General features: G+C 37.4%; 1 protein-coding gene across 2 annotated transcripts in view; it reads left to right on the top strand.

Moving 5' to 3' along the window:
- Sec3 (exocyst complex component Sec3) overlaps window positions 1-18,990 on the top strand; it is a 193,638-nt gene that overhangs the window by 134,139 nt on the left and 40,509 nt on the right. For both annotated transcript variants that reach the window (XM_067144363.2, XM_067144364.2), the window contains 3 exons: window positions 2,129-2,325; window positions 9,300-9,510; window positions 13,488-13,641. In XM_067144363.2, the coding sequence (XP_067000464.2) occupies window positions 2,129-2,325; window positions 9,300-9,510; window positions 13,488-13,641 (562 nt within the window). The remainder of the gene's footprint in view (window positions 1-2,128; window positions 2,326-9,299; window positions 9,511-13,487; window positions 13,642-18,990) is intronic.

The raw sequence follows: 18,990 nt of genomic DNA, 5'->3' as shown, positions 1-18,990 counted from the left end.
ATCCGATGATTTCCGCGTCACTGTAGGAGTCCATCACCACTGCTGTTCATTCTTGTGATGGACATTGTTACATCAGACCTGCACAAGGTAATGCCATGGACACTTCTCTATGCTGATGATGGCAGGTTGGCTGCTGAGGATAAGCTTGATCTCCAGCGCCAAACAAAAGAGTGAAACAACCAACTAGCGCAATATGGCCTGCGCCTCAACAAAAAGACAGAATACATGACATTAGATCCTCGAAGTTGGAACCATCCACGTTGACGGTGAAGATCTTCCACAAATAGAAAAATTTAAATATCTTAGCTCCACAATCTCAGACGATGGCCATCTTACTGACGAGGTCAGCACAAGGATACACGCAGCTTGGCTGAAGTGGCGAATGACAATGGGAGTCGCCTGTGACCGTTGAATGAAGGACCATCGGAAATCTAAGATCTACCAGACTGTTATCCGTCCTGTCACTCTCTGCGGCACTGAGTGTTGGCCAGCCACAAAGGAGGTAGAACGTCGACTAAGCATCATGGGGACGAAGATGCTTAGGTGGACAGCTGGCATCACTAGACTGGATCATATTTCAAACGACGATATTAGGAAACACTTTGGCGTTGCACTGATCCAGAAGAAAATGTAGGAAAACCGTCTGCGCTGGTTTGGGCATGTGTTGCATGCAGAAGACAATACATTGGCAAAGTCAGCATATACATCAGAAGTCGCTGGAAAGAGGCTCAAGGGACGACCAAGACAGCGATGGACTGATACAGTGCAGAACAACTTGAAAGCTGTAAGACTACATCCAGACATGGTCCGAGACCGAATTAAATGGGGACAACGAATCCACACAGCAGACCCTGCCACTGGGAAGGACAAACGCTAAAGAAGAAGAAGACATTATTAACCACTTTCTTCTTCTGCTTTTACGGCCTTATTGGACTACCGCACTCAATCATTTTCTGGACATCATCTTCAGTGTTTTCTTTCCAAATTGCCCAGTAGCTTTTCATTCATTCTGATCTTTGCTGTTGTTCCTCATCTGTAAATACCCTTTTCATTGTTTGCCGTTTGTCTGTTATTGGTTTAAATTTTATTTTTTTATTTTTCAGTTTCTTTAAATTTTCTGTTTTGTTTTTGAAATCATCCAGAATTATTTCTAGTTCTTCCATATCCTCTCTAATTTCCTTAATCCATCCTACTTGTTGTTTCAGATTCCAAAGTTTCTCTATAAATTTTCTTAGTAATCTGGTTTGCACCAAGCTCGATAGCTGCAGTTGCTTAAGTGCGGCCAGTATCCAGTATTCGGGAGACAGTAGGTTTGAACCCCACTGTCGGCAGCCCTGAAGATGGTTTTCCATGGTTTCCCATTTTCACACCAGGAAAATGCTGGGGCTGTACCTTAAGGCCACGGCCGCTTCCTTCCTACTCCTAGCCCTTTCCTGTCCCGACCTATCTGTGTCGGTGCGACGTAAAACAACTAGCAAAGAAAAAATATCTGGTTTGTGGTGTCCTCATAATGTGATTTTAAAAAAGAGGAGATAGTCTTCTTTGATATAGTATCTGTGATGGGCTCCAGTTCTCTGTACACCACTTTATTTGGAACTATTCATCATTGTCCATTTTTCTGATACCTTCTATTTATGCATGTTCTAGCTATTCTTCTCTCCACTTTTAGGATTTTGTAGATTGTGTTACTCTGACTTTGAAAAGAGTTTTCCTTCTGTATGTTAGCTTTTTATGAACAAGATGGCCCATTTTATAAAAGCAGCATAGTGCCTGTACATTGGAAATATGGCCTTTTCTTCCCATAAATACTCTAGTGCTATGCGTGAATATAAAATTAATTTACAAAATCACAATTGATTTAAATAAATACTGAAGTGGGAGTAAGCAGCATCTATGATTTAAATAAATGATTGTTGTACTCCTCACCGGGGAAATGTGTTAAACACTTGAATGATACAGAACTGGTTCTCCTTGGTAATGTAAATCATTTCACTTGTACCTCGAAAGTCATAATATTGTCGTCATCATCATCAAACAAGGATAGGTCTAAATGAGGTTTTTAATGCATTGACAGATTCACATGAAAGGTAGAGAAATCACGAGCATTTAATTGTGTGTTTGTTTATAGAATACTCAAACTACATTGGATGGACTGACGGGAGAATCACGTGATGAGTTGGATGCAACCTCTCCAATTACTATACCTCAGAAGAAAATTGAGAAGCAAATCAATGAAGAAGTACGCCGCATGATGGGGGACCTTTTTGGTTGCTTGGAGCCAGAACTTATGAATTTCATAGCTTATTATGAGAAGATTGACAGTTTGTAAGTGCCATGACAGTCCAGCTGCTTATTAAAAGTAGAAAATGTGCAGTTAAGAATTATAAAGCAAACCTGTTTGAAATATTCCATTATATTGACATTGCCACACTTGTACTAGTCATTCTGGTAGAAATCCATAGTAATTGTAGAATCTTCTAACCTTTTATTTCTGGATTATGCAAAAATGAAATGAAAAATTGATGGAAATGAGAAAGCTCTTGTATGGAATATAGTGTTAAATGTACATGAACAAACATTAGTGCACTGGTAGCTTTCTCTCTAAAGTTTTATTCCTTAGTTACTGCTTCTGACATAAACTTTATTCATTTCTTTCAGTGTTGTGCTCTCTGAAATGCATCTTGAGTAGTGATATTAGTTGCTTGATAATATTTTTACTACTACTACTACTACTACTACTACTACTACTACTACTACTACTTTTTCAGTAGCAAGGTAGTACATTACTGCCCTCTTATGCAGTATATTGTACAAGTGTGTACTGGCTTGTCACCATCTTTAAAAGCTCCATGATCTTTCTTCTTACTATGTAACTAGTATGACAGGTGCTTCAATGATAATGTTGAACATTTGCTCCTATTTCCTTGTTCCGTATGTTAAAATACTATTTTATCATCAACTCATATTTTCAGTTATCCCTTAAACAAATTTTGGGAATATCTGGTACAGAAAGAAACAATGACATATAGTAGGAGTAATGTATTTAAATGCTGCAGCTGTGTGAAAATTCCATGTGCGTAAAACTAATGATCTGAAATTCAGGCAGAAGAAACTAAGACAGGGAAATATACCACCACAGTCTACCTTAAGCAAGCAACGGGAACGGACGTGCCGTGTTGAGTGTGCCAGTTGAGTGGGGAGGAGTAAGTGGGGGGGAGTTGACGGGGCAAGTGGAGTGTGACGAGGAAGATGATCGGTGTAGAGCAATATCGAATTGTTATAGGAAGATGGCAGGGAAGAAGAAAGAAAGGCGCAATCAGAAGAAAGGAAGGTAAAGTGGAGATGAAATTGAGGGGTGAGATGCTGTTGGTGGCTGCGGTGGTCACTGTGCTTTTGGTTATTTGGGGCGTGGAAGTAAATCCAGGTCCTCAATGCAATGAAAACATGAGCTGGGTGGACATGGAAGTAATAAGGAAGGTGTTAAAGGAGGTAGTGGAGGACCTCTGTTAGTTTGATCGGTTAAAATAGATGATACCAGTATAAAATTTACTCACCACATAGGATTTGGATTATCTCATGTTAGTTCTTTGTTAGTTCTTTTCTTCTTTATTTTCTTCCTTCCTCAGTCCCCCTGTCCCTTCTCTATGGGAATTAGCATCTACATCATAAAACAGATGATACAGGAGCAAGTGAAGGAGCACGAAAAGATGAGGCAATGGATTCAGGAAAATACAAAAGAAGCTAAAGCGAAAATGGAAAACAGTGAGAGAGAAATTGTCACTAAAGGTGAAAATACAAAATATGGAAGAGATGGTGTTGAATCTGAGGAGAGAATTAGCAATCAACAGTCAAGTACATAGGAAGAAATCCATATTTATTTACGGTGTGCAGGAAGATAAGGCTGAAGCCAAAGTGGACATTATTTATAAAGTGGTAGATGTCATTCAAAATAAAATGAAAGTTAACTTTAGTGAAGTCTATATAGATGATCTGGAAAGAGTAGGTAAGGTGAGAGGGCGTAGACCTATAAAAGCGACGCTGGACATTGATGACAGACATAGTGTTAAGAAGAAGGTATTTTTGAGTGATGGTTGCGATGAGTGGTTATTTCCAAGAGATATTTACTTAAACAAGTATCTGAATTATTGAACTTTATATGGTTGTAAATTTGAAATTAATAGTGAATTTATTTTGGAATTTTGATTGAGAATGGAGTGGTGGTTGTTAAATGTAAAGAGTGAGTAGAGTTAAGGTGATTTGAATTATAAGCGAGTGTAAGAGTGATGGTATTTTTAAATGGGTTGGGAGAGGTGGTGGCGATGAGTATGTATGTTAATTGTATGGGAAAGGGAAGTATGTAGGTAATTTTGAGTGATGGTTGCTAAGTGTGATTATGTTCAAGAGACGGGTAATGAGATTAAGTATGGTTTATTATGCTTGAACGAGAAGAGTTTGTTTTGGAGTTGAAATTAGATAATGATTACTGGTAACAAGGAAGTAGTTCATTTAGAAAATGCGATGTGAGGAGAATGTGGCACATTAATGCGGCAGGTGTAGTAATGTTAAGGCTGGGTCAGCAAACCCTAGTAGGTCATGAGAGGATGGTGTAAGGTGTGGAATGTACTAGGTTTGCGAGTCCAGCCATGAGAGGCATGTGTCGTTCTGCCGATGTTTTATTTTACCTTTTTTTTAAAATTTTACCCAGTTGCTGTATTGACATGGCTAGCGGATCTCCGGAAGGGAGTCGACCGTGGGCCATTTGATTCTAATTATTATATTTTTTTGTTGTGCATTTGCTTATTTGTTATTTGCCTAGTAAGTGGAGTTGGATAAGCTTGCTTCTTTCCTACTTCTTTAAAAACTCCACACACACGTATTCATCTACTAATGTCATTCCAAGCCTTCTCTCCACTGACAGTTCTGTGCATTATAAGTTATCATATTCATATTGCTCTGAAATGACTATATATAACTTGAGAGAAATGTATAGTTTTAACCACCTAATCAATACACAACACTATAATCTGAAAAGATTATTTATGAAATAATAGTGGACATGTTTTGGTTCTTGGAGCTATCATCAGAACGTAAACACTAAAAACACTTAAATAAGATTATAACAAAATATAGGAGTTCATTCCTGTAATTTTTTTAAAAATTATCTTAAATATCATTATTGCTAATAATAGGGAGATAAAGTTGGAATGCAAGAGTACAAATTTTAGCATGTCCTTGTTATAGGAAGAGGAATTAGGGTTTGGAATAATTTACCAAGAGAGATGTTCAATAATTTTCCAACTCCTTTGAATCAGTTAAGAAAAGACTACATAATGATAGCTTCAAGAGCCAAAACATGTCCACTATTATTTCATAGATAATCTTTTCAGATTGTGTTGTGTATTGATTAAGTGGTTAAAAGTACAGGTAGACCTCGTTATACACGATAGTTACGTTCCGCGGAAATTCACGTAAATCGGGAGTCATTTTATATGTAAAATATTGGGTTAGGTTTCCGTTTACTCACGTATTAAGTTTAAAATAGCAGAGATTCTTCGTATTTTTACAAAAAAACAAACAAAAACAACCATTATCAAGTTTCTGAAACGCATTTTAATGCAAACTTTATACAGTTAAAAATTTAACACTGAAACACACAATAATATAACTAAACTCTGCATACAAGCTCTTGGCTTTCGCTTGAATAGCACCTCCAGAGAGAGGCATGTGGTGTTGGTTGTGATGCTCAATCCAATCCATTCTTTCCATCGCTTCCGAGCGAGATTTGGTCACTCTAGTCACACGTAAGTTAGCAAAAGACTGAGCAGCTTTTTGAATTGAATCCACATTGTCATGACTAGTTCTCACACTGGAGTCACTAAGTCCTAAAGCATGCTGAATGTCAACAATATGCTCACCTTTCTGATAGCGATCAAAAACTAACTAACTAATACGATTTTGGTACACACTTCTTTCCTTCGACAGGCACACATTATTTCCTTTTACCCGGCGTTTTAAATACGAAATCTGTTAAGTGCAATTTCACCGCTCTGCTGATCGGAACTGACGATTCACGTCTCGACGGCAGAAGATGCGCGTAGATTGCGCTTGCCGCATTTAACCTTGGTGAGCAACGTAGTGTACGATACGTTCCAGAGTTCGGCACGCGTGGGTGTACCCACCTTATGGCATTACAGCTTATACGTACTGTTAACAGATAGAAGCAATATACTAAAAACCAAAATTGCGTATATGCGAAATCGCGGATAACGAATCCGCGTATAACGGGGTTTACCTGTATATATTTTTCTCAAGCTCTGAACATACTGCTTAGTTGAGCAGCTCACCTCCTTACTCTCAAGTCTTCACAGCCCAAAGTTTGTAACAGTTTTATAATGCTGCTCTTTTGTCAGAAATCAGCCAGAGCAAATCATGCTGCTTTTCTATGGATTATCCTATTTCTTGAATCAAGTTATCCTGATGAGGATCACATACACTGGAACCATACTCTAATTGGGGACTTACACACCCTCTCCTTTACATCCTTCCTATAACCCCTAAATACCCTCAGAACCATACAGAGAGATTTATTTACAACCTTATTAATGTGAGCACCCCTATTAATATCCTTACGTTAATACCTAGGTACTTCAGCGATTCCCATGAGGTACTTTCACCCCATCAATACAGTAATTAAAACTGAGATGACTTTCCCTGTTGGTGAAACTCACAACCTGACTTTTCACCCCGTTTACCATCTTACCATTGTCTGCTGTCCATCTCACAACATTCTTGAGAGCTTTTTGCAGTCAGTCACAATCCTATAACTTATTTATTACTCAGTATAATATAATTCGCAAAAAAAAAAACCTTATCTGTGGTTCCAGTTCTTTACTCATAATTTATTCACATGAGAAAATATAAATCTCCAATAACACTGCCCTGTGGGACCCCTCCCCCCCCCCCCCCCCCGCCTTAATTGTTACAGGAGCAGACAGACAATGCTCATCTCCTGCAGTGCTCTTAGTTCTATTTTTCAGAAATTTAGCCACCCACTGAGCTACTATTTGGCCTAGTCCATTATTCCTCTTGCGTAATCTACCGTATCAAAAGATTTGGATGGGTCAATTTACAGTCCATTTCACCTCCTGAAACTAAAATATCTGCTATATCTTGATGGAATCCTGCAAGGTGAGCCTCGTTGGAGTAACCTTTCTTAAACCTGAACTGCTTTCTATCAAACCAGTTAGTAATTTTGCAAAAGTGTGTAATCAGAAACAGTGTTTTCCAATAGTTTACATGCAACACATCTCAAGCTGACTGGCATGTAAGTTTTGAAAAGTTTCTAATACTTGGGAAGTGTAATGATAGAAGATGGAAAGATAATGGAGAAGATTAGAAAGAGAGTACAACAAGCAAATGGCTTTTACCATAGTGTGAGGGATATACTGCGGAACCAAGAAGTTCCACAAAAATGCAAAGAAGTTCTGTACTCGGTATGTCATGTACCAGTATTTACATATGCAGCCAGTACATGGAGAACAAAATGAGATGAGAGTGGAGTTCAGACGGCTGAGAGGTATTGTAGGGAAGATATGAAATGGTAGAATCAGAAATTAAGAGATTAGAGTTTCAAAACTTCAGGATGGTATAGAAACAAGCAAGCTGAAATGGTATGGGCATATGATGTGAATAGGAGAAGACCATATTCCAAAGAAAGTTTTTACAGAGAAACGAAAATGAAAGAGACCACAAGGAAGACCTCAAGAGAAGTGCATCAGTAAAGAGGAAAAGATAAGAGAAAAGATGGACAGAATACTGGAACAAGGTAAAGAGTGGTGGGGAGACGGGCCGTGATGCAGGTCCTTGATTCATTACCTGACCCAGGAGAGAATGGGAAACAGGAACCAAAGAAGAATATAATATCAGTTAGCTGTAGGATACCACATGAAAGTTTTTTTTTTTTTTTTTTTTTTTTTACCACAGGGAATGGAATCTACTGTGGGACAAACATATACCAATGAAAGTTCAAGAAATTATGTACCAAGCAGAATATGCTGAGACCTGACCACTGGTGAGGATGAACATGAAATACAGGCAGCAGAAGTGTTATCTCTGAAAGAGGAATGTTACAGAAGAAAAGGAAGGAAAATGTATGGAAAGAATTAAAGATTAAAGAATTTACTAAAAAGATGGATAAAATAGACTGAGATAGTTTGTATGTACTAAAGGAAAGAATGGTAAAACAAATTTTTGAATTACAGCTTAAAGGAAAGAGCAACCAAAGTGAAACTGTTTAAGAACAATATAAAGGAACGGAACATAAACTGGAACCTTGTGATAGACGAGGAGAGTAAAATAAAGAGGAAGCATATGCTGCAAGCTGGTTGTATCTAGAGAAGGGACTGCCAGTGTTGCAGTATATCATATTAATGGCTAGTGTTGGTTTATAGAGAAAGTCTATGAAGATTCTGCTATGCCTTAAATACACACTGGTGCTGTTGCTGCCAGCTGACTGCAAGCTGCTCAGAAATAAAACATTGTGTGTGTTCTAGAAGCGACTTCAACTTTCCAAACTAGCTTGAACATGAATAGGAACACATACTAGGATAAACATAATGACAGGTCAACATTGGAAAAGGGAGTAATAGAAAAGGACACAAGGACATTCTTAATATTTTCATACCGGTACAGTGTTGTTTTTCTAAACCCCTGATGAACTATCTTCTGCTTCAAACATCTGTCGTTCCCTCCATAATTGGGCGCTGAGAAGAAATGGGATTGATGGGGGAAAACCTATTTATTAGAACAGTATTTTGTGAATACGTAGAGATTGTCGTTATCCTTTTGTGTTTATATATTTGTCCATGTTTCCACTTCTATTACTCCCTTTTTTTGATGCTGACGTGTCATTGTATTTATCCTGTTATGCGTCCCTACTCATGTTACAATCTTTCTATATACAACTTGATTTCACTTGTGTGTTTCTTTCCATTATTTATCCGAACAGTGAGGCAACCTTGAGAACACCGGCTTACAGCTAGTAGTCAAACAATCTCTGCTGCGAATACTCAAAAGCACTGCTGAACGTTCATGTGTATCCATTTCCTGAATTTGCACTTAAACTGGAGATTCTTTATAGCATTCATAGATTTTGCTACTTCTTGGATTATCTCATGTTAGTTCTTTGTTTGTTCCTTTCTTCCTTATTTTCTTCCTACCTCAGTCCCCCTGCCCCTTCCTCCATGTCACTTAAACATATGTAATATAATGTATAAATTATTTTTCCTCTTGTCCCCTAGTTGCTGTATGTATGTTCTGGTGCGTCTGAGCCAGCATGTCTTGTCTGCTGAGGACACAGGCTCCTTCCTTAGCAAAACGTTTGGACTTGCTCTGGTTAAAGTGAAGAGAATATTTGATAATTTCATGAAGTCTCAGCTGAAGTCCATAGAAGAGACAAAAGTGAACCGCAAGAGTAAATGTGGAATTTTACCGTATGTTGAGAACTTCGAGGTATGTAGATACCATGCATGTACCATTTTGAACATTTTTATTTCTTCCATTTAATTCTAATATTTTAATATGTAACTCAGAGCTCTTGGTTTACCATTCTACCAAATTGCTGGTTTATAGGGACCTGAAATGACTGAATTTGTTTGAAAAGGTAACTTTCTAAGATCTTGCATTTTATTTCCCTGATGACTATATCAGAAATATAGCTGAAATTTTGCCAAGAAATGATGCAAACAAAACTCCTTTATATTAAATTAAGAAAGTCACTGCTGTAAATCTTAGGGGAAGAAAAAAAAAAATAATAATATTCTTCATTTTTGGTCTTGTAATATTATATGCTTTTATTTTTAAGTTCATGCTATGCTCCCAAACTGCAGTTTGAATCTCTTGTGGATTCCTTGACAGGATCTGAAAAAGAAACTTACAATACCAGTGTATTCTCTAGTCCATAGAATTGTCTAGAGTGAACTGCAAGAGTAAATGTGAAATCTCGCCTTATGTTGAGAACTCTGAAGTATGCAGATTGACATGTTCAATTTTGAAATTTTTATGTTTTCAAAGGTTTTCACTGTCTAAATGATATTTAAAAAGTTTTATGTGTAACTCAGAGCTGTTGTTGTTGTTGTTGTTGTTGTTGTTGTTGTTGTTGTCGTCAGTCCATTGACTGGTTTGATGCAGTTCTCTATCTCTTCTTCACATCAAATTTAGCCATATCGATCCTCTCACCAATTTAATGCAGTATATCTTCATTTGTGATTCGATCTACCCATCTCACCTTCAGAATTTTTCTATAACACCACATTACAAAAGCTTCTATTCTCTTCTTTCTTTCTTTCTTTCTTTCTTTCTTTCTTTCTGAGTTACTGTCCATGTTCCATACAATGCCACACTCACGATGAAAGTCTTCAGAAAGTCTAATTCCTATATAGAGTGAGCAAATTTCTTTTCTTAACAAATTCCTTCCTTGCTTCTGCCATTGTTAGTTATTTTACTACCCAAGTAACAATATTCTTCTACTTCCTAATCTAATACATCCTCACCTGACTTTGTTCGACTTCACTCCATTACTTTTATTTTGGACGTATTTTCATCTTGCGCTCCTTCCCCAAGACACTGTCCATACAATCCAGCAATTTCTCCCAATCTTCTGCATACTCAAATAAAATTACAATATCATAGCCAAATCTCAGGGTTTTGATTTCCTCTCCTTGAATTGTGATTCCCTTTCAAAATTCCTCTTTGATTTTCTTTCTGCATGCTCTGTATCAACATTGAAAAGGAGGAGGGGCCAAAGTACAGCCTTGCCTCACTCCTTTCTGCATTGCTGCTGCTTTTTCAAAGCCCTCCATTCTTATCACTGCTTGACATCATGTGGTAGCCAGATCTTTTCAGATAAACTGGCTGCCAGAATATTGTTACTCACTAATCACCACCCAGGGGTCACGTGTAGGGTACTTTAAGCTTACAGTATACCTATGGATGTGAGCAACATCAGTCCCATGTAGATTTTATGGCATACACTAAATAAATGAAATCTTATCACTGCAGACCGATTTTTATACAGATGGTGGACAATTCTTCTTTCTCGGTATCTAATCCCGGTCACCTTCAGAATCTCAAATAGCTTGCTCCAATCAACATTATCGAATGCCTTTTCTAGATTTACAAATGCCATATACGTGGGCTTGTCTTACTGATTCCGATCATCTAAGTTCATATGTAAAGTCAGGATTGCTTCACGTATTCCTACATTTCTTCTGAAGCCAAACTAATCTTCTCCCAACTCTATTTTAACTTCTCTTTCCATTCTTCTGAAAATAAGTGTTAAAATTTTGCAGGCATGAGATACTAAACTAATGGTGTGATAGTTTTCACACTTGTCAGCACTGGCTTTCTAGGGAATATGTATAACAACATTCTGCTGAAAATCGGATGGCACTCCTCCTGTATCATTCATCTTGCACACTAAATGGAATAACCTCACCATGCTGGTTTCTCTAAGGCAGTCAGTGATTATGAGAGTATGTCATCAATTTCTGGTGCCTAGTTCCTACTTAGATCTCTCAAAACTCTGTCGAATTCTGACATCAAAATTGATTCTCCCATATCATCAGCCTCTTCTTGTTCCAGAACACTATTACCTACTTCTTTACCTTCATATGACTGTTGGATATGTTCCTGCCATCTCTCTGCCTTGTCTTCTTTCTCTAGATGTGGTTTTCCATGTGAGCTCTTAATATTCATACACCTAGTTTTCCTTTCTACAAAGGTTTCTGTGATTTTACCTGTATGTAGCATCTACCTTTCATACAACCTTCAGCATCCTTGCAATTCTCTTTCAGCCATTCTTCCTTAGACGTCCTGCACTTTCTATCTTCTTTATTCTTTAATTGCCTGCATTCTTCTCTTCCCTCCTCATATTTTGCATTCTTATACGTTCGTCAATCAGGTCTAGTATCTCATGAATTATCCATTGATTCTTAGTTGATCTTCCCTTTCTTTCTAACCTTTCTTCAGCAGCCTTTCTGATATCATTATTTATGACTGTCCATTCTTCCTCTATTGTGTTTCCTTCAGCCTTTTCATTTAGTCCTTGAGCCAATATGTTCCTTGAAACAATCTCTCTCACTCTTTTCTTTCAACTTGTCTAAATCCCGTCTTGCATTCCTTCCTTTCTTCAGTTACTTCAACTTCAGATGACATTTCATGACCAACAGGTTGTTGTCAGAGTCTACGTATGCTCCTGGGAAAGTCTTGCAATACTTGTAGGATGCCTAATTAATTTATTATTTAACCACCTGTTCAATACATTATAGTCTTATAATTAGGATTTGATCCTTATTACCTTATGAAATGAGAGACATGTTTCGCCTTTCATAGAAAGCATCTTCAGTCGTACTTCCTCTAGGTTAAATCAGGCACCTGATTTATAATTAAAATATAATTATTAAGATTTAATATTAACATACTTAAAATAGGAGCAGTCTAAAAGAAAATTGAATAACAATTTTTGGTATTATAGTGAATAACATCCTATATGTCATATATCTATCATTTATTCAGGTTAACTTCATGGACACGGCAATGAATTGCGAATTTATACCAGCCACAAATTAAGAATGTGTCGGTTTTAACCATATCTTCATGTGCCATCCTGACAATATCCAACAGCGTTTCAGCATGTTTTTAACAAGCACTACGGGAACATTTCATTTTATTTACATTGGTCGATGTGGAAACATCATCTAGCAGTTTTGCATCAGCTGGTGGTTATTTACAGTGGCATCCAGTGGCTTGCATACTGCTAACACCAGTCAAGTAGATTTGGTGATTGATGATCTGACTACAGAATCAACATTTATCAGTACCCGTTTTGCAATTGAAATTGTAATGATTAGCAGTGATGGAACTAACAGTTCTATGAATAGCAATACAAGAAAGAGTCAGGGTGATGAGCATACTCCAGATGCTAAGAATTTAGAGCCTAATTTATTTTTCAGATTTTACACTTAGTTCATCCCAGATTTTAATGTTATTTGTGTTTATACATTAGTTTTCATGTCAATTGTGTGTTTTTACATTTGTTTAGTTATTAGATGTATTACACTAAGGCTGAAGATGGCCAGCTAAGGCTGAAACTAGTCCCTAGTTTAGTAATGTAATTCAATAATATTGCATAATAATAGTATTGAAAAAAAGGTGGACCATACAACATTAATTTAATAATTATTATAGCGATCACAATTCAATACGGATCAAAACCATGAAGTTTATATCCTATGGATCTGACGTAGTTTCCGCTTTGCATGGATTTCGATTTCTTGTCTGCGATGTACCTGCATAAACAAATGTAATACAGACTGGACAATAGTTGCCTACATTTTCCTGTCGCATCTTTGAGCACGGAAATTAAGTTTAGCTTTTTTCCATTCATTCATGTATTCATCTATTTTCATTTTTTTGTTAATTTGCTTTAGGACTTTGCTCGGACTGCAGAAGACATCTTTAAAAACACAGATCGTCGCACTGATTTGGATAAATCGTACCTGAAGTTGGTGAGTGCAATGTTCGAAGCTATCCCACGGAATGCTGCAGAGCATCAGAAAACTCCCCAAGAAGTCATCAAAATGGGTAATTATTTGGAGGTTATGAGCGAATTTTAAATTTTCAGGAAAAATAATCTTACATTATGCTGGAAGTAAAGAATTTAAAGCAGCAAAGTCACAAATAGGGCAACACTTTTTATGAAATATAAGTTACTATACCAAGTCCAAAGAATATATGCATTTGTCATCTAAAATTTTAAAAGTATCCTAAATTAATACTTTGGACCAACTCTTACGAATAATGTATTGGGATTTTCTCCAATCAGATACCGAAATTACAGGGAGAGCTTATGTCTCTTTTGATTTGTATCTGTGGATCAGGTGTTGTACGTGACCTGGTGTTATGAAAAATTTGTGTACGAAGAAGTTTTCCTTCCACCCTATGTATGCTTATGTGTAATCTCTTCCAATTAAGCTTATTTACATAACGTAGTGCCCTTGCTAGTTCCTCATCTGGTTTAGTAATGTAACCTCTTGTAATTCTGTTGCTTCTGGCTCTACCCTGCATATTTTTGCAAGTCTATATTGTTGCCTGGTTGTCATCTGACTGTTCTGGGTTCTATTCCAATGAGTATGGGATCATTTGGGATAGTTCCTGGCCAGTTGCTAAAATTCCTTGTCTGTCATTGGGGTATGGGACCCAATTGATTGATTGATTGATTGATTGATTGATTGATTGATTGATTGATTGATTGATTGATTGAATGTTCTTCTCCATCAACTCATGAGCTTCGTCATCTTGTAACCTATCATTTCTTCATCATTTATATTTTATTATATCCCGTGTATTCCGACTGGGTAGAAGGGTGTCTGCGTTGATTGGCATAATCGTACAGGGTGGACTATCGTTTTGCCACTATATTATTAGTCCTGGATTATCCAGAGGTTCTTTGAACACTTGATGGTCTTGGTAGAACACCTGTGCTCGTTATTTTCGAGGACTATTTATATGGAGATGAAATTGTCCTTGAATTTTGGCCCTTATTATGCTGCATTGAGCTGGTTCTGGTTGATTTTGTAATATCATTTTAATTTCTTGTCAGTTGTCCCCTATTGTCCTGATTGTAATCATTGGTTGTCATGTGGTTGTTGACCTGGGTAATTGTTGCATGGTAATCTCTTGTGGACACACTTTGAGTACTCCCCTTCACCTACTGTTATACCGGTTAAGTCTCCAGTTATTACCATTGCTTCCTTCTTATTCTTGGTGGAATTTTCATGTGGTCTCTGCGTTATGGTTATGGATGGTTGTGTTTACTGTAATTTTTCTGTCTCTGTGCTACCTGTTTTCCTAACTTTCATGTTCTGGCTTACCTGATTTCTGTAGATGGTTTGTCGTTATGTGTCCGAGTATTCATCTTCCTCTGGCAATCTTCTGCGAACTCAGTTCAATTTCTGGATATGCTTCCAAGAACAAACAGGTCGATTTTTAGCATGCAATCAGCATCCACATAAGTTGCACTGAATGGATGGTGAAGAACTTGATTGAGTTTGACGGAGCTTCGAGTTCATCATTCATTTAGGCTCTTCAGCATTCTTCAAATGTACTAAGGGCTGTAGAGGCAGTGTGATGCCAAGTTGAACAATTTTCAGCAAGCCCATCTCAGTATGCCAGGTCAGTACCTGTCAACTTTGTAGTACTTCAAAGGGGCTCCTTTAGCTGCGTACTGGAGCAAATTTCATCTTAAAATTGGTGGGGAAAGCTGGTATTATTAATGACATACTTGTTCTATCCTCTAAGCTGATGGCCATTGATGGTGGCACTTCAGATACTACAGTCGACCTCGATATCTTGAACCTCCAGTACTCAAATTTTCTGTATCTTGAAGCAACTTCAATTTTCCGGCTGTTGTCCTATTCTTCATATGTATTTATTTCTCTATTACTCAAAATTCTGTTGCACGAATTTCTCAATTTCTCGAAGCAAACATTTCCTCCCTTGAAGCAAAAAATACTCTGTACTCGAATTCTGTACCAACATTAATTGTGTAATATGGCATTTGTGGTTTGTGTGGAACAGTTAAGAAGTAAAGAAAAGTTTATAGTGGCGAGAGCTAATATGATGGAACCAAAAAACTAAAACGTGTAGTGATTGGAAAATCGATGAAGCCTTGCTGTTTCTCAGGTGTGAATCAATTACCGATCACGTACGAAAGCAACCCCCGAAGTAGCGGATGACAAGCTCCATTTACGAATCTCGGCTGCGTGGTATTGTTGAGAAGTTTCAATGTGAAGGGAGGAAAATCCTCCTTTTCGTAGATAGCTGCCCTGCTCATTCCAAGGTGCTCGTTCAGCAGTTAAAGGCAGTGCGCGTGGTCATCTTGCCACCAAAATTGACATCCAAACTACAGCCCATGTACCAAGGGGTGATTAAAACTTGAAGCATTTCCATAGGAAGAGGGCTGTTCAGAGAATTCTGTGAGGAATTGAATCCATGGAATCATTAATGGACATTAATCTACTACAGTCAGTAACACTGCTGAGTAAATCGTGGGCTGATGTGAAGCAGGAAACAATTGCACATTGCTTCCACAAAGCTGGATTTTTGAAATGTGACTTAGGAGCTTCAGAACATGGAGGGAGAAGACACTCCTACTCCTGAAGAATGGGTGGAGTATCAGCAGCTTATTAACTGCGAAGCTGATTTTGAGGCTTACAGAAGAAGAAGAAGAAGAAGAAGAAGAAGAAGAAGAAGAAGAAGAAGAAGAAGAAGAAGAAGAAGAAGAAGAAGAAGAAGAAGAAGAAGAAGAAGAAGAAGAAGAAGAAGAAGAAGAAGAAGAAGAAGAAGATGATGATGATGATGATGATGATGATGATGATGATGATGATGATGATGATGATGATGATGATGATGATGATGATGATGATGATTTGGAGCTGCTGTCTCCTATACAGTCAGTAGATCAGGCATTAAGTGCAGTGGCTATTCTTTGGTCCTAGGTTCAGTGTCAGTTGAATGTAAATGACAATGTTTTCATCGCAATAAATGTTCGTGAAAAGTGTGTGGAAGAAAAGTTCAACAGTTAAAAACAGAAGAGACTAACAGACTTTTTCCAAAGGTGTAACAGAGGTATATTTTTTATTCCACTACTGTATCCTGTCTTCTAAAAAGTCGCTATAATAACAGTTGCAATTAAAGTGATGCTGTAAAATAGTATGTATATTTTTAAATACTGTGAAAAATATTGTATTCAGTATAAGCCCATAGATACACATGATTCAATTATGTGCTATACATGCTCAAACGTGTCGGCCTCTCACCGCTGGATACCGTGGTTCAAATCCTGGTCGTTCCATGTGAGTTTTGTGCTGGACAAAGCGGAGGCGGGACAGGTTTTTCTCCAGGTACTCCAGCTTTCCCTGTCATCTTTCATTCCAGCAACATTCTCCATTATTTCATAGCTTCTATCAGTCATTAATAAATCACTTTGGGAGAAGAGACCCCATCGTACTAATAGCCTATATCTGCTTCATTCATTCCATCCCTGACCCGGTCAGTGACTGGAAAACAGGTTGTAGGTTTTCATTTTCACATGCTCAAAACCGGTATTCTCTATATCTCCAAATTTCGACAACTCTAAATAAAATTTAGCTCCCGAGGTGATTAGAGATATGAAGGTTCCACTATTACAATCAGTTAAGTTTTACGAGGGAGCTTCAGAATATCATCGCTGCCGGGACAAAACCTCCTTTGTGAAATATTTTAGCTTAGAACTTTGGCTGGTATGGTTCTGTCATCTAAGGTACAATATTGTGTGATTATTGTCAAGTCATTCTCGCTCTTCATAATGTATGTGCTGCAGGTCAGTATATCTCCAAAATTATTATCACATAGGAGATTTTGTCCCGGCAACGACAGTATATTACACATGTCACTTGAACCACAGAGCATTGCACAATAAGCATGCCACATTGTCTGAATAGACTACATGTCCATAGCCTCAGCAACAGTTGTACTGTAGTGCTCAAAAGAGATGCATTTTAGTGTGCAAGTGAAATAATGTATTGACTGGCAGTGTACTTAAAAGTTGAAGTACATGGAGTGATATCCTTTATGTGGACAGGTGCACTGGAACAAGATTTAACAACAATGAACAAGTTTATTATTATTATTATTATTATTATTATTATTATTATTATTATTATTATTATTATTATTATTATTATTATTATTATTATTATTATTATTATTATTATTATGTCAGAAAAATATTTTCACAGAGATATTTTCCATATTTCAAAAAGTACATCATCCAGCACATTAGATTATATTAAGAAGCTCCTTCATCTGATATGAAAGAAGCTTTAAGAAAAAGAGATAAGTCTTTATATTGTAATTCAGTTTCAGTGTCTTTAATTGAAAATACGTCAATACTATATGATAGTTTCTGGGTCGGATCCACCGATTGTTTTAAATTCATATCCGTCCGTCCATCCGTCCATCACATTTTTTATTCTGGTCAGTTGATGATTTTGAATTTTAAATTGTCATTACATTTCGTACCAGTAGTGGCCGATGACTTAGATGTTGGGCCCCTTTAAACAACAAGCATCACCATCATCAATTGAAAATACTTCTCCATACAACACACCACAGGTAAAATACATTGTTTTATATTCTGAATTTCTTCCCAGCACCTCGCCCATTTGTTTCTCTTTCTTACCTCCCATCTCTGCCTGGAACTGCCTCTAAGTTGGCTTGAAATTTTTCATAATTGTCGTCTGATCAACCAGTCATTACTCTACAGCAGGAGAGCTCAACTTAATTTGTGGGCAAGTTGGTTGGCAGATTACTTAACAAACGGCAGTCCACAATATTCCTGCATTTACCCCCACCCTCTCACTAACACACAAATACATCAAAACACCTCTCTGTCCCAAGGGGCTCATGAGTTAAGAGGCCAGGAGTGCGTCCCCAAGACGGTGTTTGATATTCTTCTCCTGCCTTTGTATGTGTGCCTCCTTGTCTGGTTTTCATCTCTGCCTTTTTTTATACCATTCTATTCTTTCACACCAAACCCTTGGCTTTGGCTTTCTAGACTATGTAGGAGGGGTATTTCTGTAAATCAGGGTTTTAAGACCACAGTCATATTCCCTATATTCCTATATTCCCTCACTTTCCCTTTCTTCAACCGACCGACCAATATGAACAGTAACCTGACACACAATACAAAACAAACTGAGAAAAGTAGATACTGTAGACTGTAGGTAATTCGATACTTTTCAAAGTAGCACTCGATGAATAATGCAGTGTATTATATCAGTTTTCCTGTTAGTGAGTTTGTTTCTTATTCTTCCATTTAATCCAGTTTTTGTACCACATATATTTCTTGCCCCATCTGTTGTTATACACTAGTGTCCAAAAGTTAAGCAT

This window comes from Anabrus simplex, chromosome 3, assembly GCF_040414725.1.
Source record: "Anabrus simplex isolate iqAnaSimp1 chromosome 3, ASM4041472v1, whole genome shotgun sequence".
Taxonomy (NCBI): domain Eukaryota; kingdom Metazoa; phylum Arthropoda; class Insecta; order Orthoptera; family Tettigoniidae; genus Anabrus; species Anabrus simplex.
This window is presented reverse-complemented; position numbering and strand designations above follow the sequence as displayed.